A 17,865-nucleotide genomic window follows, 5' to 3' on the forward strand; every position below is an offset into this window, starting at 1 on the left:
TGTTTAAATGCACAGTATAGAGACACAGTTAGACTTCATTCATATTCTTTGTAACTTCTTATAAAAACAATCTCTTCTTGAAGAGCTACATATTTATGACTTTAGGTGTGAATAAGTGGGATTGCAAAAAGGTGCAATTTCAATTGCAACACTTAGCAAATAAGCAATACAAAATATGGTATCCCAACACATTTAAATGAAATTGCAAGGCATAGTTATTGTGTTCCAGACAACAGTAGATGGCATTTCTGTTCATTTATTTCCTAACATAGCAGTTATGTATTAATCACCATAACTTTGCTGGTCTCAATGACATTTGACAACCCCTTGTAGTTTTGCCAAAACTACAGGCAGCATTAAAATAAAAGATCCAGTTATAAAAGGATCTTTTATCAAGTATCAAACTAGTGAGTCATCTTGGGGGAAGAAGCTGTATGCTAATAGAGGTTGCTGTGGCATAGGGCAAAGATAATGGCTGCATTTCCTGATGAGACAAAGTAAAAAAATACTTAAAATGTCAAACATGAGGATATTTTCCGCCAACGCCAACGACATTTGCCATTTCACCGTTTTATCATTTTAAGCAGATTCTGAATTAAGCCATTAATCCAAATACGTTTTTTCCGTAAGATGTGCGATACATGATTGCCAACTGATTGTCAATTGTGTCTCACGATTCTCATTGTTTAGATCGCTCCAAAACCGACAAGTGACTGGTAAGCAAAACCATGGCGAGAACAACAAACTAGAGCAGTGTTTCAATCCCGCATAATCACCCCCCTTATTATTCAGATTAGTCTATCAACTGTTGATTAATGCCTCCACACAAATATGTGCAGAAGGTCTAGTTAATATGGGAGCCCTGCTTTGATCAAGTGGATCTTTCGTGTTTTTCAGTCCATGCCAGCATCATGCCTGCCATGCACTTCCACCTGATTGTTCCTTATTGATCAAGAGCACTGAGGACGGAGAACACTGTTTGCCTCCACTGTACACCACTTCCGTCCACTTCTCCACTATCATCTTCCCCCTCTCATCCTTCCTACTCTCTCTCTCTCTCTCTACCTCTCTACCTCTCTCTTCCCCTCCTCTCTCCTTCTTCTGCCCTTTTTTCTCCTCTTCCCTCCATGTCTCCCCCGCCATCCTCTCTTTTTCCCTCTCTCTCGCTCTCTCTCTCTCTCTCGCTCTCTCTCTCTCTCTCTCTCTCTCTCTCTCTCTCTTTCTCTCTCTCTCTCTCTCTCTCTCTTCCATCCTCCTCCCCCTTCCTCGCTTTCTCTCTCTCTCTCCCCCCCCCCTCTCCCCCTCCAACATGAAACCCTCCCTCCTTTTCCTCTATCACTCCATCTCTCCCCTTTCTCCCGTCCTTTGTCGCCCTGGCCATGGGTCTGACTGCATCAAGTTCACTAAGCATTCCATCATGATGGTGCAGCAACAGTAGGGGACCCCCACCCTGTCAGTATAGCCCCCCTGACCCTCATTCAACCAATCGCACCATTGACCAAGTGACCCAGCCGGGCAAGAAAGACAGTGTCTCCAGCGAGAGTGGAGAAAGGGCAGTTGGTGGTGGTGGTGGGGTTGGTGGTTGAGGTTCCCTGAATGCAGAGGGGAGAGGCTGGAGCGATGGGACAGACACAGGGTGAGAAACTCTGAACCCGACAACAGGAAATGAATGCAGGAATCACATATCAACAGGGCGACATATTGCATGTGGCACACTTCAATTGATACATCTATACAGCAGAAGACACGTGTTGATGTGTCAGTTGTTTTGTGTTATATTCCGGTTTAATGCTCCAATTGACTTCCACATTAAGGCCCGCACTTAGGTATTGATTCATTATACTAAATAGATACTTGAACAAGTGTATACTTGGATATGTGTACAAGTCTGTATGGGTGTTTTATAGTTACGAAACCATGTTATATTTAAAGTTGAAATAGTTTAAAGTAGATGGAAAGATAGCAAAATAGTATTTGATGTCCCTCCGAATTGCGTAAGAAATTGCAGTTATGCAATTCTGGCCCTCAACTACACCATTATTTGTATTTGCCTCCAGTTGTTGCTTTGTTTTGCCTCCAGACACAATGTGAGATAATCATGACGTCAACTGCAAAAGGCTCCATACAGTAGCCTAAATCCTTGACATATGTCGGGATATACTTATATCCTATGAATCAATATTCTAAGTAAAATCTGAAACGTGATCATGTTTCTCGTGTTGTAATGTGCTGTGCTTTGTAAAAAACGTAGGCAGTTGCTAGTGTTAACTGTTCCCTGTATCTAGCTTATTGTGAAGCTAACTAAAGCCATGCAGTTATGACGGCGGCGCGGCTAATATTTCCCTGGCATGGGGTGCATGCAGGGTGAGCGTGTGAAGTGTGTGTCAGTGTTGTCACATTACATGCGAGCGACATTGCGATCTGCACACTGCAGCAGTTGCTGTTTCTTCCCCAATGACGTGTCAATCATAGAATTAGGTTATGCCTCTGGAAGAATGCCCTCCTAGTTCGAACAGCCCCCCTCATCTCTAATGACAAACAAAGTGATGCACTAGTCGTGTTGTTTGAAGCCTGCAAATCCTGGTAGACGAGAACAGATAACACACAGGTTTATGAAGAAAAGTTTGAGAAAGCTAAACTATATAGCCTACATGTTATGTATTCGGGCTAATGCTTAGTTGATAGTACTCTGAAGATCCGTGTACTTCCCAATCTATAGTTTATGGGTCATGAATATAAGTTTTCATTCCTTCAGTGCATACCGGAGAATCAAAATGTCCACTGCATGGAGACGGAATATACGTTCCTGTTCATGAATGTCTTACACTGTATGATTATCTGGATTAAGTGGGATGATATGCCAGACACCAAGCACAGCTTTCACACTAAAAACGAGTCCACATATAACCTATGCTAGCCTATATTAACCTGCACTTATCTATCGACTCACAGTGGATAAGCCTTTGATATAACCCTCAAACTATTGGACATCTGGTGGCGTCCCCCCTGGATTCCACTTGATCCATTGTAACAGGGGCTGGGGCGTGGGTGTGTTACGGTGCTCTCCAGCCAACAGGCAGACCCAGGAAGTATTTGCGATAATGATTTCATCACCGTGCAGACTCTTGCAGTGAATTGCAAAAGTGAAGCTGCAGCAGCCTCTATTAAAGTCTGAAAATGTTCGGTTAGGAAATGAGTCGTTTGGCAGGCAGAAAGGGTGAGACTAATCAATCCACGGAAGGAGGGGGGGGGTTTCATAATCTATTAAACACAGCATTATTGCATTACATTCAAATGAAAAGGCTATTTCCAGTTCTTTCTCTGCATCACATAATAGGACCCATTCATTGTGCACAGTGTCGATAGCACGATTATCACAAATAAGCTAAAAGCAATCCACCGTGCTGTATTAAGATAGAAATTGCTCCAAGAAATTCAAACTTTATGTCTTGCATTGGACCAGGGGCGTCATTTAGATCCGTTTTTTTAACGTTGAGGATATGAAACCTTGGCTGAGATTGTTAAATTGCATTACTTTGTGTTTGAGTCAACACAATACATTTTTGCTCCTCTGTGGGATCTATTGCAATGATCTATCGTTCATAGAAGGAAGACTTCTTGAGTGGCATTAATTATTTCAAGGGAAGGCATGACACTCCTCCTCGTTTTAGTTTCTGCTAGTTCAGCCTCTCAATTGCATTTTAGATTGGCAAATACTTTTCTTGAATTTATACATGTTTAGAGTCTAGATTATTATTCAATGTTATTCATGAACTCTTAAAATGGATTGCCTTTATAAAATCGTATTATTTATATTACAATATGTTTTTTTCACAACTTACTATTATATATATTTCACAGATATGTAAATGTGTAAACCTCTACCATCTCATGTCTATAGTTGCTATTTGTCTTCCCACAAAACATAACAGCTTCCCTGCCTTCGATAGCTGGAATAAACTCCTGATATACATCAAGAGGGGCAAATTGATTTCATAAAATATAGTCTCATTTTAATAAAAATGAAATTAGATTAGATCTCACCACACTTCACTCATATTATATTGAAACTGACCTTGGGTTCAAAACACATTCAATAATATATGATATTTCCCTCTATCTTACCTCTCTCTCTATCTCTCTATCTCTCTCTATCTCTCTCTTTCACTCCCTCTCTCTGTCTCTCTCTCAATGGGCTTATCTGGCTTTGAATTTGATGTAAATGTATAACTTAGCTCTGCATTTAGCAAGCGAGTCAGAAGGAATAATTCTGCACACAATAAACAACTTGTGGTTTGTTTCTGCTCTAATTTCCGATCATACAGCAATGTATGTGTGTGTGTGTGTGTGTGTGTGTGTGTGTGTGTGTGTGTGTGTGTGTGTGTGTGTGTGTGTGTGTGTGTGTGTGTGTGTGTGTTTGTGTCATATTGTGTGTGTGTGTGTGTGTGTGTGTATAAATGTTATATATATGCATATATATATATATATATATATATATATATATACTATATAACCGAAACCCAGAAGTAGAGCAGGAAGTTGATTTTTCTCCTCCTAACCAGATAATTGACTAAGATAAAGCACAGTACATATAGGACAATGACATTACAAAGGCAACGGGAAATTTCACGACAAAGATCACGGTGAAGGAGTAAAAAAAGAAAGCACAAAGAGGAGAGGAGTACACGGGCTTTCTCTCTCACACAGTGGAGGATCCTGTGGGACCACTTGGCCAGGATAACCATGACAAGGTTCCTGTGCGCAGTCCTCCCTGTGAATCCTAATGAGAAGCCACAATGCAACAGAGACGTCTCTTAATATATTTTACATCTCGTCCTCAGAAGTCTCCCATGCACCCCTCGCCATCAGCAAGGAAACTTCAACGATCAATATATCCAGTGGCCATTGCAGCGCTATAAGCTCAAGGTTACCCCCTGTTTCACCGTATCCATCAGAAAAAAAAGCACAGGAATTGGCTCCATTGCCTCCCCATGACCGCCGCTGCCGTTGCGCTGTGGAACATTCTGATTCCCAGGCCGCGTTTCCATGAAACGCATCATCCGAATCCGATCGTTAAGGCTTGATGTCCGAATTATCAGGGAAAATAAAGTAGGTGCTTGTGCAAGTGCAGTGTTGGATTCGCTGCATAATTGATGCCATTTTTGTGACTTCAAGTTTGTTCATGGTATTCTTAGCAGATTGTTGCTTTTTCACTGTTGTATTTTTTAAGGCAAAATTCTTTAGGGTTCAAATGAGCCTATGAGCTCCGAATCATTTACGCATTTTCCTGGAGCGTTCTGGAAGGCTATGAATATTGAAGAATTGGTGAAACATTTTATTTTTATTCGCTTAACAGATTCAGATACATGAGACAGAGAGAGAGAGAGAGAGAGAGAGACTCTTAGAAATTAATCCAGAAACTGGAAAAAAATTTACCTTAGGCATGATGCGTTTGGATGGAGGCGAACAAACAAATGCAAATAAAAAGGTGGTCAATGGTTCAGGAACATCTTCAATCCATGTATAAAATCAATCCAATACAGAACCTTAATATACGTGTATACTTTTCTAACAATGAAATATGCTGTATAGAGCTTTAGAAATATACATCGGCCCGATTTTGATCGATGTATGTTTGCATTAAAAAAGCAGAGACATGAATGTGTCATGCTCTCAATGTTAGGGGATTTTTCTTCAATCTTCAGATTCAAGGTCTTAATGTACCATTGAATTGTTTGTCTATCTATAGATAAACACATTAATGCATAATTGTATGTATTCATTTATCCATCAGTAGCATACTTAACCCTGTCCTTTACAGAGTTTACTTTACAGAGTTAGTCAATTAATAAATTATCTAGCGACCTAGTTAGCTTGTTTGTCAGTTATTTGTTGCAAGTTGTCCTATTTCCTGCTGTGTTTATAATGCGGGCTAAATAATCAAGTTCAAGCCACGCTACTTAGGTGCACTCGGGTGGAAGAAATTGGCTTGCGCGAGCCTCTGCATACAGTAGAGACTGTTCGTTTCAGGGGGGGAGTTGGGCTGTACTGCCCAGTTTAAGCGTGTACACTGCAGGAGATCGAATTGTTATTGCTTGAGGCATCCCTCTGGCTAGAGCCAATGGGTTTATAAGATGAATGTTAGCTTTACTGATGAAACACACTCGCTCTTCTGTGAGGCAAGCAGAAATACCCTATCCCTGATTGCTGTAGAGTCCTAATGAAATTCCTCTGAATATAACAGGTGAGAATGGTGGGGTGCCAGTTTTGATTGCACAACACGTAGACAATATATTTAACAAGAAGGCCTACTGACCATGAGGTTTTAACGTTTAGTTGAACAGGCCAATGTTTATTTCAATGCCCATTTGGAATCGTGCATACTGCATGCAATGTAAATACATTTTAAAATATGCAATATTATAAGGCAACAAATCTTGCATTATGTGCTTGGGGAAATTGCATCTGTTTCACGGGCAATATGATCGCAAGGAAGACCTTAGTCCCAATAAGTAATACCAGAATGTTATGGATGCTATCTACCACTGGTACGGCTGCATCCTCTATCTTTTCATCTCCCCGTTTTGTAATGTAATGGAAGAGAAAAAGGGGATTGAAATAAATTGAAACTGTGGATTTGGTTGACAAAAGCAACAGAGCAATCTTGTGAGTTGTGTTAATGAATTTTAGACAGCAATGGAAATCTATGTAAACTGAAGCCCTATTTAACTTGGTGAAAGACAAATTGTTTTCATCGAAGCAGGAAAAAAAACAACCTGTCACATTTACACTTTTCCATTAGGAATGACTTCAATAACAATCCAATCCACAGGGGCATACAATTATGCCAGCTTTATCCTTTAACATATGAGAATGCCGTCAAAGAAAGTGATTTTGTTTTTAAATCACTCACTTGAGGTGAAATACAGAGTGAACGAAAGCTACACAAATCCCCATTGAGCAAGGATACTCGGTTCACACAAAAGAGGCGACGACCTTGAAAGACCCCGCGTTTCCAATCCCTCCTCCACGTCCACGACCCAACTCCAGACCCGGATCAGACGTCTGGCACTGTCAGGCTTTGGTGTGATGAAGAAAAGGGAGGAGCGGGAGAAGAAGAAGAGGAAAACGTGGGTTGAGGACTTGATAAAAGGAGCCTCATTGAGCTGAGACTGTGGGTGCGATGAGTCTACCTGCGTAGCACAGAAAGGAAACCCTTAAACAAGCGGTTGGAATATAGGAAGACACTATAGAGCACTCATTAGGAGAAAGAGCAGAAAAGTCCTCAGATGAAAGGCATCATTACCGCCTGATGCTGGTTCTTCTGCAGAAAAAGAAAAAGAGAGAGAAAGTAGGAAATGTAAGAAGATGAATCCCACCTTTGAAAATGACCCAGTGCTAAACGGTAATGACAGGAGGCTTTTTTGGGTCAGAATATGTGTTTTAAATCATGTGTGTTTTTCATGCATTGATCATTAAAGAAAATAATATCTATACAAAAATAAATACTCAAGTATTATTTGTATGCACAAAATACAGCAAATCTTTTCTAAGTAAGTTATTTAAGAAAGTCTACCAAAATTATCAATTTTGTGAGCGATAGTTTTAGCCTGCTTGCTTTCACAAGGGAAAGCATGCCAAGTGTTGACGTTTCTCAAGAGTTAACCCCTTGGTCTTTATAACCTTTCAAATGATTGAAACTAAGGTGCTCATTGTAGGTCCTTTGTCTCGTGATTATAAGTTGCTTTTTTTGGTCGTCTCACCTAAAATTGTTTTCTTTCTCTGTGGTAGAGCGAAGGCCATGAATTCATGGCCTGGTGTGGGTTGTTTCGTTTAATCAGTTTTTCTGAAGCAGTCACCCGAATCGTTTTTTCCTTTTTTCTTGATGTTTCACCTCAACGGGACCGGATCTAAATCATCATATCCACACGTTCTATGCTTTCTTTTGCACTGGGACAAAAAGTGGGGGAGATAAAAACACAAAAAACAACTGTTTAAGATCCCCCTTTTGACTCCCTAAGTGTTATCGGCAAATAAGTTACACTCTCCTAGTGAGTTACACTTTGGCTCCCTGTTTTGTATGTTTGTTTGTTTCATTAATGCTTGAACAAATTCCCCTTCTCCTTGCCAACATATATGCCTTTAATAATTGCAAATGCACACTCTGCTCATTAGTGTTATTTACATAGCTGCTATAGATGCTAAAGAAGTCAACATTTGATCGTCTACAAATAAGAATAATAAGATAATCGAGGAGTTTGTGCTGAAGCCGAAAACAGTGTCATGCTGCACTGCAATACAAAGCTGTGGCATTTAGCATTTTTACCTTCATTTTATATGACAAATAAAAAACATACCAGAAAACCTACCTGAAATAAGTCATAAATAGTACGGCAAGGTTGTAAACCAAGTTGCCTGTATTTTTATTGTTTTTTTGTCAATTAAACCTTACTTATTCATTGTCATAATCATACAAAAGGAAAGTACTATGGATATAATTTCTTGATTGCAAATGATAAAAGTTTGAATAGGATCATCATAAAATGCTTCCTCTTATTGTTTTTCCGGAGTTGCCCATTTGGATGACATCCAGTCTGTCTGTTTTGGCCAAGAAAAATAAAAGATCAATACTGAGGCTTATACAACATTGAATCTGATCTGACATTCAGAAATTGCCAGCACATTAGTCTCATCATCTCCACCCCTCTCCAAAAACAGCGGGTCTCTCTTTATGGGTTTCACCTGGACTTTGCTGACTGCTGTTTCCCCAGCTTCTCTTTAGTGGTGTTGGAGGAGGCTTCTGATCCACTCATCTATGGGAACAAACTCCTGTTTTTCTTTGGCCCCTGGGCTCCCGGCCCTACTAAATCAATGTTCAACAACCATCTCTCTCTTTCTCGCTCTCTCTTCTGTCTGTTTCCCTCTCATATCTATCTCTTTCTATCTTCTCTCTCCCTCTTCTCTTCTCTCTCTCTCTCGCTCTCTTTTTTCCGTCTCCCTCTCTCTCTACCTTCTGTCTCCCTCTCTCTCTCTCTCTCTTTCTCTCTCTCTCTCTCTCTCTCTCTCTCTCGATCTTCTGTCTCCCTCTTCTCTTCTCTCTATAACTCTCTCTTTTTCTGTCTTCCTCTCTTTCGATCTTTTGTATCCCTCTTCTCTCTCTATAAATCCCCAATGTTTAACAAACATCTCTCATTCTCTCTCTCTCTGCCCCCCTGTGAGTGATAGAGTTTTAGAAAGTGCTCGGAGAGTAAGAAGGCCGCACATAGAAAAAAACGCGAAGGGCGTTGAGTCAACATGCTCTGGTGCAGACAAAAAGCAAATCCAAGATCAAATTGCCCACCCCTTTAATAATAAAGAATAAACCCACCAGCTCACCGAGCAGGCTTATCTGTGTCTGAGGTCGCCGTGCCGGGGGTAAATACACTGTGGGTATTGGCCTTGGAGGGAGGTGAGGTGAGTACACGCTTCCTGTAGTTGTTGACATTTATGTTCCCTTTTATAAACACCTTTTCTCTAAATATCAACACAGTGCGGGATAATGAAATGTGAGACTTTATCGAGTAAATATTTTTTAGTTTCGGCAAGTTCATTTGGTTCTGAACATGAACTCAATTCTTCATTGTAACTTGCTGAAACTAAAAAAATAACTATACAAAACTATTGTTTTCAGGGTCAGCTGAATTTGAACCTCAATAGATACACAATTGTTTTAAGCAAAAGTACCAAAGAATCCCAAATACCGGATGCTGTGCAATACACAAAGAAGCAAGTAAACACATTCAGGCCGTGTAGTGTTTACTCCATCCCTATAGCCCACTATGGTCTTCACTGTTTTGAAGTGTTGTTGGCAATCTTATTGTTAGAATCTGGTGCCCTATATTATGCACTTCTGGTATTGAAACATAAAAGCAGTGAGCAACTAGTTTCCTCACTATCCTATAGTGCATAGTGGTTACATCTGTGGACATCTAATCTAATCTAATCTCTGAGTGAAGAAGTTAGACAATGCTGTAACTGTAACAGTGTTTCCTGTTTTGTTATGATTTTGTTCTTCTGAAGATAATCTTCAGAAGACCTTGACAGAGTTAGTCAGTGGTGGTCGAATATGCGTCAACTGTCAGCCAAGGAAGGACACCAACAATGGGAAGATTTATTATGACTGTCAGAAGGCTTTCTTCTGACAAATGTAATTACTGTAAATCACTTTGGATAAGCGTCTGCAAAACGCCTGAATGTAAATGTAATATGCTGCTAGTTTTAGTTAGCAGTCCTCTTCTTGATCTGAGCTTAATACTCAGCCATATCATGCCTGCTATGTTTCTGCCAGTCAGGTGGTTTCCAGTAGAGAACCATTCCATGTCATTCCATGCGTCTACAGACACCCGACCCAGAAACATGATTGGTCGAATTACATTTGAAGGGAAAGAAAATGAAACGCCCTCTTCACCAAGATATGAGCTTGTCCACTGTCAGACTTAAGACGTGTTTATCTGAAGTCTGATTTGTGAGACAAGGCGACATCTAACACATGTCGACTTGTTTATGCGACCAATACACATCACATTGATCGATGTCCGGGACCTAACTACCGCCCGGCAAGAATAGCCTCTATTCCCTATGTCACCTGTACCCCAAATACTGGACTATTTAATGTTCAATACATAGGATCTATATAGGGATTAGAGAATGGGTAAGAAATGACTTCAGACACAGCCCCAGTGTGTCAAGAGGAGCTGGTGAAATTAATTACAACGTCTTAACAAGCGGAGAACAAATCAAAGTGTGTGTTTATGTAGTATGTAGAGACCAATGTCAGAAAGTAATACTACAAATAGCATTATCATTATCAAACGTAATCATATTGAAATGTTGGGAAAATGGGGCTTCATTATGATCGAGTCTACCCTTAGTGATGAATACTTTTAGAATAAAGTATGGAAACATTTTAATGTTTTGTCATTATCAGCATTATCTTATTCTAATAAACAATTTCTTAAAAAATGTGGGTGGCATTTACCCAGTGTCTTGCATCTGGGATCCTGTACCAGAACACAAATAACCCAGACACATCTGCTCTAAATGACAATGTTCTCACAGATAATTGCGCAAAATGTCACACGCTCATTTGTACGAAAAAGTCGGAACACAAACACAGCCCACACGTGGCATTATGAACCCACTCTGACAGAAAGTGTTCCTTTGCCGAGTTCAGACTCACTTTGCCTTCCATGCCAAACGGTAAACAGTGCAAATGTGTACGCTTCCCCGACAAGTTCCGTCATCCCGACAGAACTGGAGGTATATAGAAATGGCTTACAAATTTTGCTGTATCCGACGCAGGCTAGCCATAAGCCAGGTGCTAGCCGAGGTCTGCGGAAAAAGGTATCGAGACCTAAATTTGGACTAACATCTGTCCTACGCGGTCATCATAGATGCGCAGGGTGGTGACGTTGAGCTATTCTTGTTCTACATCCTTGGTTTTGTTCGACAGGTGATTGGTCGATGGCAGCCGAGGCAGTGATATTACCAAGAGGACAATGTTGCTTACCCAGGGTCATTTTGATACCTTTATTGGAGTGTTGTAACAACCACACATAGGAACATTTACAATGTAACTTGTCCTACCTGAGTTTCTGATCTTTGGGGTCACATGGTCAGATGTGGCCTCCCCTAACAAGACATACGGTATAAACGATCCTTGTTTATTCCTCATTGATTTAAGCAAAAGAAAAAAACAGGCTCAAGATAAATGTACTATATTTGAAATAAATGTCACACTTTTTTCCCTTCAAGGGAATCAATTGGGATCTATGCTAAAACCTGAGTCAAAAGTGTCACTTGTTCAAAGCAAAGCATTTAAACCTTTTTCTTCTTCGTCTTCTTTTTGTAAGATTGTACCAAAACACGAACCATAAAAAAACAACTGGCATTTGACAAAAAATCTCACATTTATTTATTTTTTTAAACAAGTGTTGAACTTTACATCAGTCTTTAGTGATGGGCCCCTTAATAACATGTTTACGAAAAAAGAATGAGCTACAGTACAGCATTTATACCAGTGCTGGAAAATGTTCAACTATTTCCCATTGATTTTTTGGATTCTTTTAATAAATAAATGTCCAAACCCAGGCGGAAGAACTATGTATAGAAACTATCCTCAAAAAGTGGCGCTTGCTCACTACTCTGCAATGGATGCTGAAAAGATATATTTCATACAGATTCGCACAAAATTGTGCAAAGCATAAACGTCTTTAAAGGGGCATTTTTATAATCCCATTGTACTAAAATAATGTCGCTTTGAATGGCGATATTAAATAAATGCATTTCAATGGGCAATATCTATGGAGTTCATTAAGCAAAAACACTGTTCACAAGGGGAAAAAGTGAATATGCATCTTGTATATGGTTGAATCCTTTAGTTTCTATCAGCCTTTTAAATGCTCAAACGTCCTATTATGAATGACATGTTGGATTCATAAAATATCGCATAACATACTTGATGTGCAACTTTTACACAATAGTCTCTCAAATGTTAAAACTTTCCAAAGATTTCTTCATATTCACGGCGTCCCATCCATTTATTTTTGATGATTTTTTTTTTATCTTACACTAGCAATACAACAAAATATATATTTCAGCCATTTTCCTTGACAACAGTTCAATGTACATTTGAGAAAATATAAGGCCAGGGGCTGGATTGCTAGTGGTAATACAATCCAAACTTCATGGTGACCGGTGCGACTCAGGAGGGACCAGCATCTAATATTCCTAATATTACAGTCTCATCTGAAACATATTACAACCATATATTCCGTATCCCGCTCCGAGAGAGTGTCATTTTGTATATAATACAAAACAGGCTTCAACGAGAATGTCGTGGAGTGTATGTACAATCTTTTGACCGGTAAACCTGCTGATCTGATGGATCCAGTATTATTATTTTGTTTTTATTTTTTTTTGTTTTACGTTTTAATTGTTTTCTCAGTAATTCTACAGCAGCAGCACATTTAAATACATCGTTGGCTTGTCTTTTAAAATTGAAATTTTGACTTCTGCATTTTTGTATGTACAGTTCTTTGCACTGCCATCTCTGTAAATCAAGTCTATTGGTCTAGAGGGAAGGTAAGGGTGGTATGCATGGGTGCTGGGTGGGGGGCGTGGGGCGGTAGGGTGCAGATTTGGTTGGCTTTTGTGCATGGTAGGGTCTCTAGGTCTTCTTTGAAAAACAATAAAAAAACGCAACACTTTCCTAGCTGTCAGACATTGTGTGTGTGCATGTGTGTGTGTGTGTGTGTGTGTGTGTGTGTGTCTGTCTGTGTCTGTGTGCCGTCTCCCTTCCGCAAGGTCAAGAAAATCCAAATATCTGAAAGGTTCAGGAGAGGGGAAGCCGGGGGGGGGGGGGGGGGGGGAAGGAGAGGGTTGGGGCAGGGTTGGTGATGGGGGGGGGATGATTGAAATACATTTAAAGGCTCGTCACTAGCTGCATCTGTCCTTCCCGCACGTCTCCCTCGGGAACGCAGCCCTCCTTGGTGGGGGTGGTGATGGGGATGATGTAGCCGTCGCTGCCCACCCGGCTGATCTGGTAGTAGGCCTGGAGCTGCTGCTGGCCGGCCCCCAGGTTGGGCATGCTCTTGTAGTAAACGTCCTCGTTCTCGCTGCCCTTGGACGGGGACAGGTCCTCCGCCGAGGGCGGGGCGTCCGGGCTGCTGCTGCAGCTCTCGGGGCACGGTGAGTCCTCGTCCTTCAGCCGGGGCACGCTCGCGTACAAAGAGTCATGGTCTCGGCCGGGGGACTGCAGGGGGCTCCCCCCGCCGCCGCCGCCGCCGCCGCCGCCGCCGCCGCCGCCGTCGTCGTAGGGATGAGGAGCGGGATTGTCGGCGGCGGCGGCGGGGTCCGCGTGCGGGCCGCCAAAGGTCTCCACGCCGCCGTCGGTCCTCACCAGCTTCTTGGGCACGTAGAGGAGCGAGTGAGTCCGCTGGGGGATGAGCGGGGCCTCCAGCTCCCGCTGCTGGGCGTGCAGCTCCAGGGCCCCCACCCCCAACCCCACCCCCACCCCCGCCCCGGCGGGGGTGGGGGTGGGGTTGGCGGCGGGCGCTAGCGCCGGGGCGGCCGGCCCGTCGCCCACCTGCACCAGAGACGCGGCCGGCTCCACCCCCATGGCGTCGTCCTCGCTGCTACTGCCGCCGCCGCCGCCGCCGCCGCCGCCGACACCCACCACGGTCACCTTGGGCGGAGCCCGCTCCGTGTGGTGGTACCGGTGATGGGGGTGGGGGTGCAGCGTCTGGTGGTGGTGCTGCAGCTGCTGCGGCTGCGGCCCCCCCGGCGGGTGGCGGGGCTGCAGGTGGAGGGTCTGGTGGTGGTGCGGGTGGTGGTGGTGGGGGTGGTGTTGGTGGTGTTGGTGGGGGTGGTGTTGGTGGTGGTGGGGGTGGTGCAGCTGCAGCTGCGGCGGCGGCAGGTGAGGCTGCTGCTGCTGCTGCGGGGGGAGCTGGGGCTGCTGGGGCTGCTGGGGCGGCGGGTGCGGGTGCGGGTGCGGGTGGTGCTGGGGGTGCGGGTGGTGCGGGAGCGGCGGTTGCTTGTGCTGCGGGGGCGGTTGGTGCGGCGGGGGCGGGTGCGGGTGTTGCTGCAGCGTCGGTGGGGGGGGCGGCGGCGGCGGCGGCTGGCTCTTGTTACAGGCACGGAGGTTGTTGTGCACCAGCTCGGAGATGATCATCTTCTCGAAGGCCGCGTCGTCCAGACTCAGACCGCAGTCCACCACCTGCACCGAATCCCCAAAGTCCCCGTTGCGCAGAGAGTAGCTGTTGTTAAAGTTACCATTTAGCGGTAGTGTATCCATTGCACTTGTATCCCTCACCACATTGTTCATTGAGTGCCCTGGGAAAGAAAGAGAGGAGGGAGAACAAGCCGTTTAGTCCCTTCCAGGCAGTACCTATTAAAAAGACATTTAATGCTGTTTAGGATGCAGTTCCAAACACAAAATAAAGCCCGGATTCAAATCAAGCCATGCCACTGATGTCACAATTGTTAGAACATCCAATAAAGGCATGCATTAGGTTGGAAGAGAATTATACTTTTTACTTTCACATATGCCTCTCGTTCGTTCCAAGTAACCGTAAAACGCCGTGTGTTTAACTAAGTCACAATGGTGACGACGCCGTGAAAGTGATCCCAAAACAACATTAAGAGACAAAACAGATTCATGACCAACGACGACACGCACAGCAATCGAATAGGTTCACAGATGTGTAGCCACAAATGGGCAATACAACAACGACAACATCCACATCAACGATGGGTTTCGCGAGCAACTAATTGTGTCGATGAAGCCGAGGAAAGGAAAGTCAAAGAACAAAAGGAACAGCGATGGAAAACGAAAATGAAGACAGAAGGGGGAAAAAGAAAGGGTTGTGTGTCAAGGGGGGCAGCCATCTTGGTTTTCTCACTATGGGTGGGGGTGGGTGGGGTGTGGGGGGGAGAGGGGGAGGAAGGGAGGGGGTTAGGGGGTGGGGGGAGGGAGGGGGCCCACAAGCAGCACTCCAACATCACCACACACAGCATGAGGAAAGACTCACTTTAGACACTCACATCATGTCTGTCTGCTCAGGCTATCTGGTCTAAGAGTAGCTGATGTACAAAAGAAAGTAAAATGATTTATTGTAACAGGATGACAAAATAATCACTCAAAAAGGATACAAAACTGAACAAAACCACAAGAAACAAAAATACGTGTGAAACTCCGCAACTGAGTGAGAAGAGCAAGGGTTCAGCAAAACAAATCGCCAAGCTAAAGAGAGAGCTGCCCTGCCCTCGAACCAATACACAGATAATAATAATAATAATAATAATAATAATAATAATAATAATAATAATATTAACACTAAGAATTATAATCACATGCAATAATTTGTGTAAAATATTACAATTGTAGCTTTTAGTGTAATTCTCATTCTCATTATAGTAAGTAGTATTAGTAGTGGTAGTATACAATTGCTATTATTTTCTGTTTTAATATTATCGTTATCGTTAGTATCATCAGAATATTTATTATCACGACTATCATTATTATCATTATTGTTTCTTGTTGGAAGGGCAACTTAAATTGAATGTGTGTGTGTGTGTGTGTGTGTGTGTGTGTGTGTGTGTGTGTGTGTGTGTGTGTGTGTGTGTAGGGGGCAAGGTGGGGAGGGCTTGTTCAATTTAGGACGGTACACTTTCTTTGTGATTGTGTCGGTGGGTTTGTGTACCCCCCCCCCAAAAAAAAAGGGAGGGTCAGGAGGTCAGAGGTCAGAGAGCTCTGAGCTGTGCACTATGCTTGGCATCGGTCGTCACGGTGACGGTTCCCCGGCGAGCTCGCGGCCCAGCTCAAGAATAACACAGCAGCAGCGGGCGAGAGAGGGAGGGAGGGAGGGATGGAGGGAGAGAGGGAGGGAGGGAGGGAGAGGTCAGATAGCAGCCATGTTGGGAATCGCTCTGAGCATTTGGGGGGTCACCAAAATCAGCAGGGGGAGGGGAGGGCTATTAGCCAGCTAGCCAGCCTTCACGCAAGACTAGGGAGGAGGAGGAGGAGGAGGAGGAGGAGGAGGAGGAGGAAGAGGAAGAGGAAGGAGAATGAGAATGTGAGGGAGAGGGAGTGCAGATTGCATCAGCCTTGGCGAACGGGTTCGGTGGTACGACAACAAATGAGCGGGAAGGAGGAGGAGGAGAACAAATAAAAGGGAAGGTGAAGATGAATAGGAATGAGTATTTCTCGTGACTCATGCTGTCATCCAGATAAGGAACACTGGGCCAGACTGTGTGCTATGCAGACACACACACACATACATACACATCGCACACACACACAAAAACAAGGGGGGAAAGAAAATAAATATGAGAAATTGGACAAGAGAAACACACACACACACACACACACACACACACATACACACACACACGTACACACAAGGAGACGCGTTAAAAATACGAAAAACACATAGGTTCACACATACACAAACACACACGCGCACACACACACACACACACACACACACACACACACACACACACACACACACACACACACACACACAGGGACAAAATTACAACAAACACACGTACACACAGACGCACATAGACACACACACAGAGACATGTAAAAAAACATGAAATACACATTTACTGTATATAAACACACAAACACATATAAAAACACACACACACACATATAAAAACACACACACACACACACACACACACACACACACACACACACACACACACACACACACATGGAGACAAGGACAAAATTACAACAAACACACACACAAACACACACACACACACACAGACACACACATACGCAACCAGTGTGACGTGGAAAGAAAACATGAAAGAAACGACAAGAAAAGCACACACACACACACACACACACACACACACACACACACACACACACACACACACACACACACACATTAGCACTAACTGAAAGTGTGAGGAGAAAGAAAATGATAAGAAATAAAAGGAGGGGGTGAGAAGGGGTGCCAGCTGTTGTCATGACGTCTACGTGATTTGTTTATGCTTGGCTCGGAGGCGACCGGGTGACCAGACAGGTGTTGTCTAGGAAACCGGGGGGACAGATGTGGTGTGCAGGATATTTAGTGGACGCTGAGACCACAAGAACGGCGACCAGGGAAACACAAATTTAGACTGCAAGGGAGGTGGAGAGGGGGGGTAAGCTTGACAAAACACAGGAAGTACAAACAGGAAAAATGTCTGTCATGTCAGTTGTCCGATAAATGTTGTCCTCCATGCGTGTGTTTAGTAAACATAGAATATTTTGGCCGGCTGTTGGCCCACAAACAGTGGAGGAGAGAGAGAAGCAGAGTA

At 43.3% G+C, this 17,865-nt stretch overlaps 2 protein-coding genes across 4 annotated transcripts in view; one reads left to right on the top strand and one right to left on the bottom strand.

The window, feature by feature from the left end:
- The window catches only part of LOC132469163 (adhesion G protein-coupled receptor L2-like), a 189,311-nt gene that overhangs the window by 82,472 nt on the left and 88,974 nt on the right, over positions 1-17,865 (top strand). The window lies entirely within an intron of this gene.
- The window catches only part of LOC132468828 (adhesion G protein-coupled receptor L2-like), a 32,561-nt gene continuing 26,625 nt past the window's right edge, over positions 11,930-17,865 (bottom strand). Inside the window, 1 exon segment of the mRNA XM_060066644.1 lies at positions 11,930-14,871. Coding sequence (XP_059922627.1) covers positions 13,463-14,871 — 1,409 coding nt within the window. The 3' untranslated portion in view covers positions 11,930-13,462.

The sequence above is a fragment of the Gadus macrocephalus genome, chromosome 12 (assembly GCF_031168955.1).
Source record: "Gadus macrocephalus chromosome 12, ASM3116895v1".
NCBI classification, from domain to species: Eukaryota; Metazoa; Chordata; class Actinopteri; order Gadiformes; family Gadidae; genus Gadus; species Gadus macrocephalus.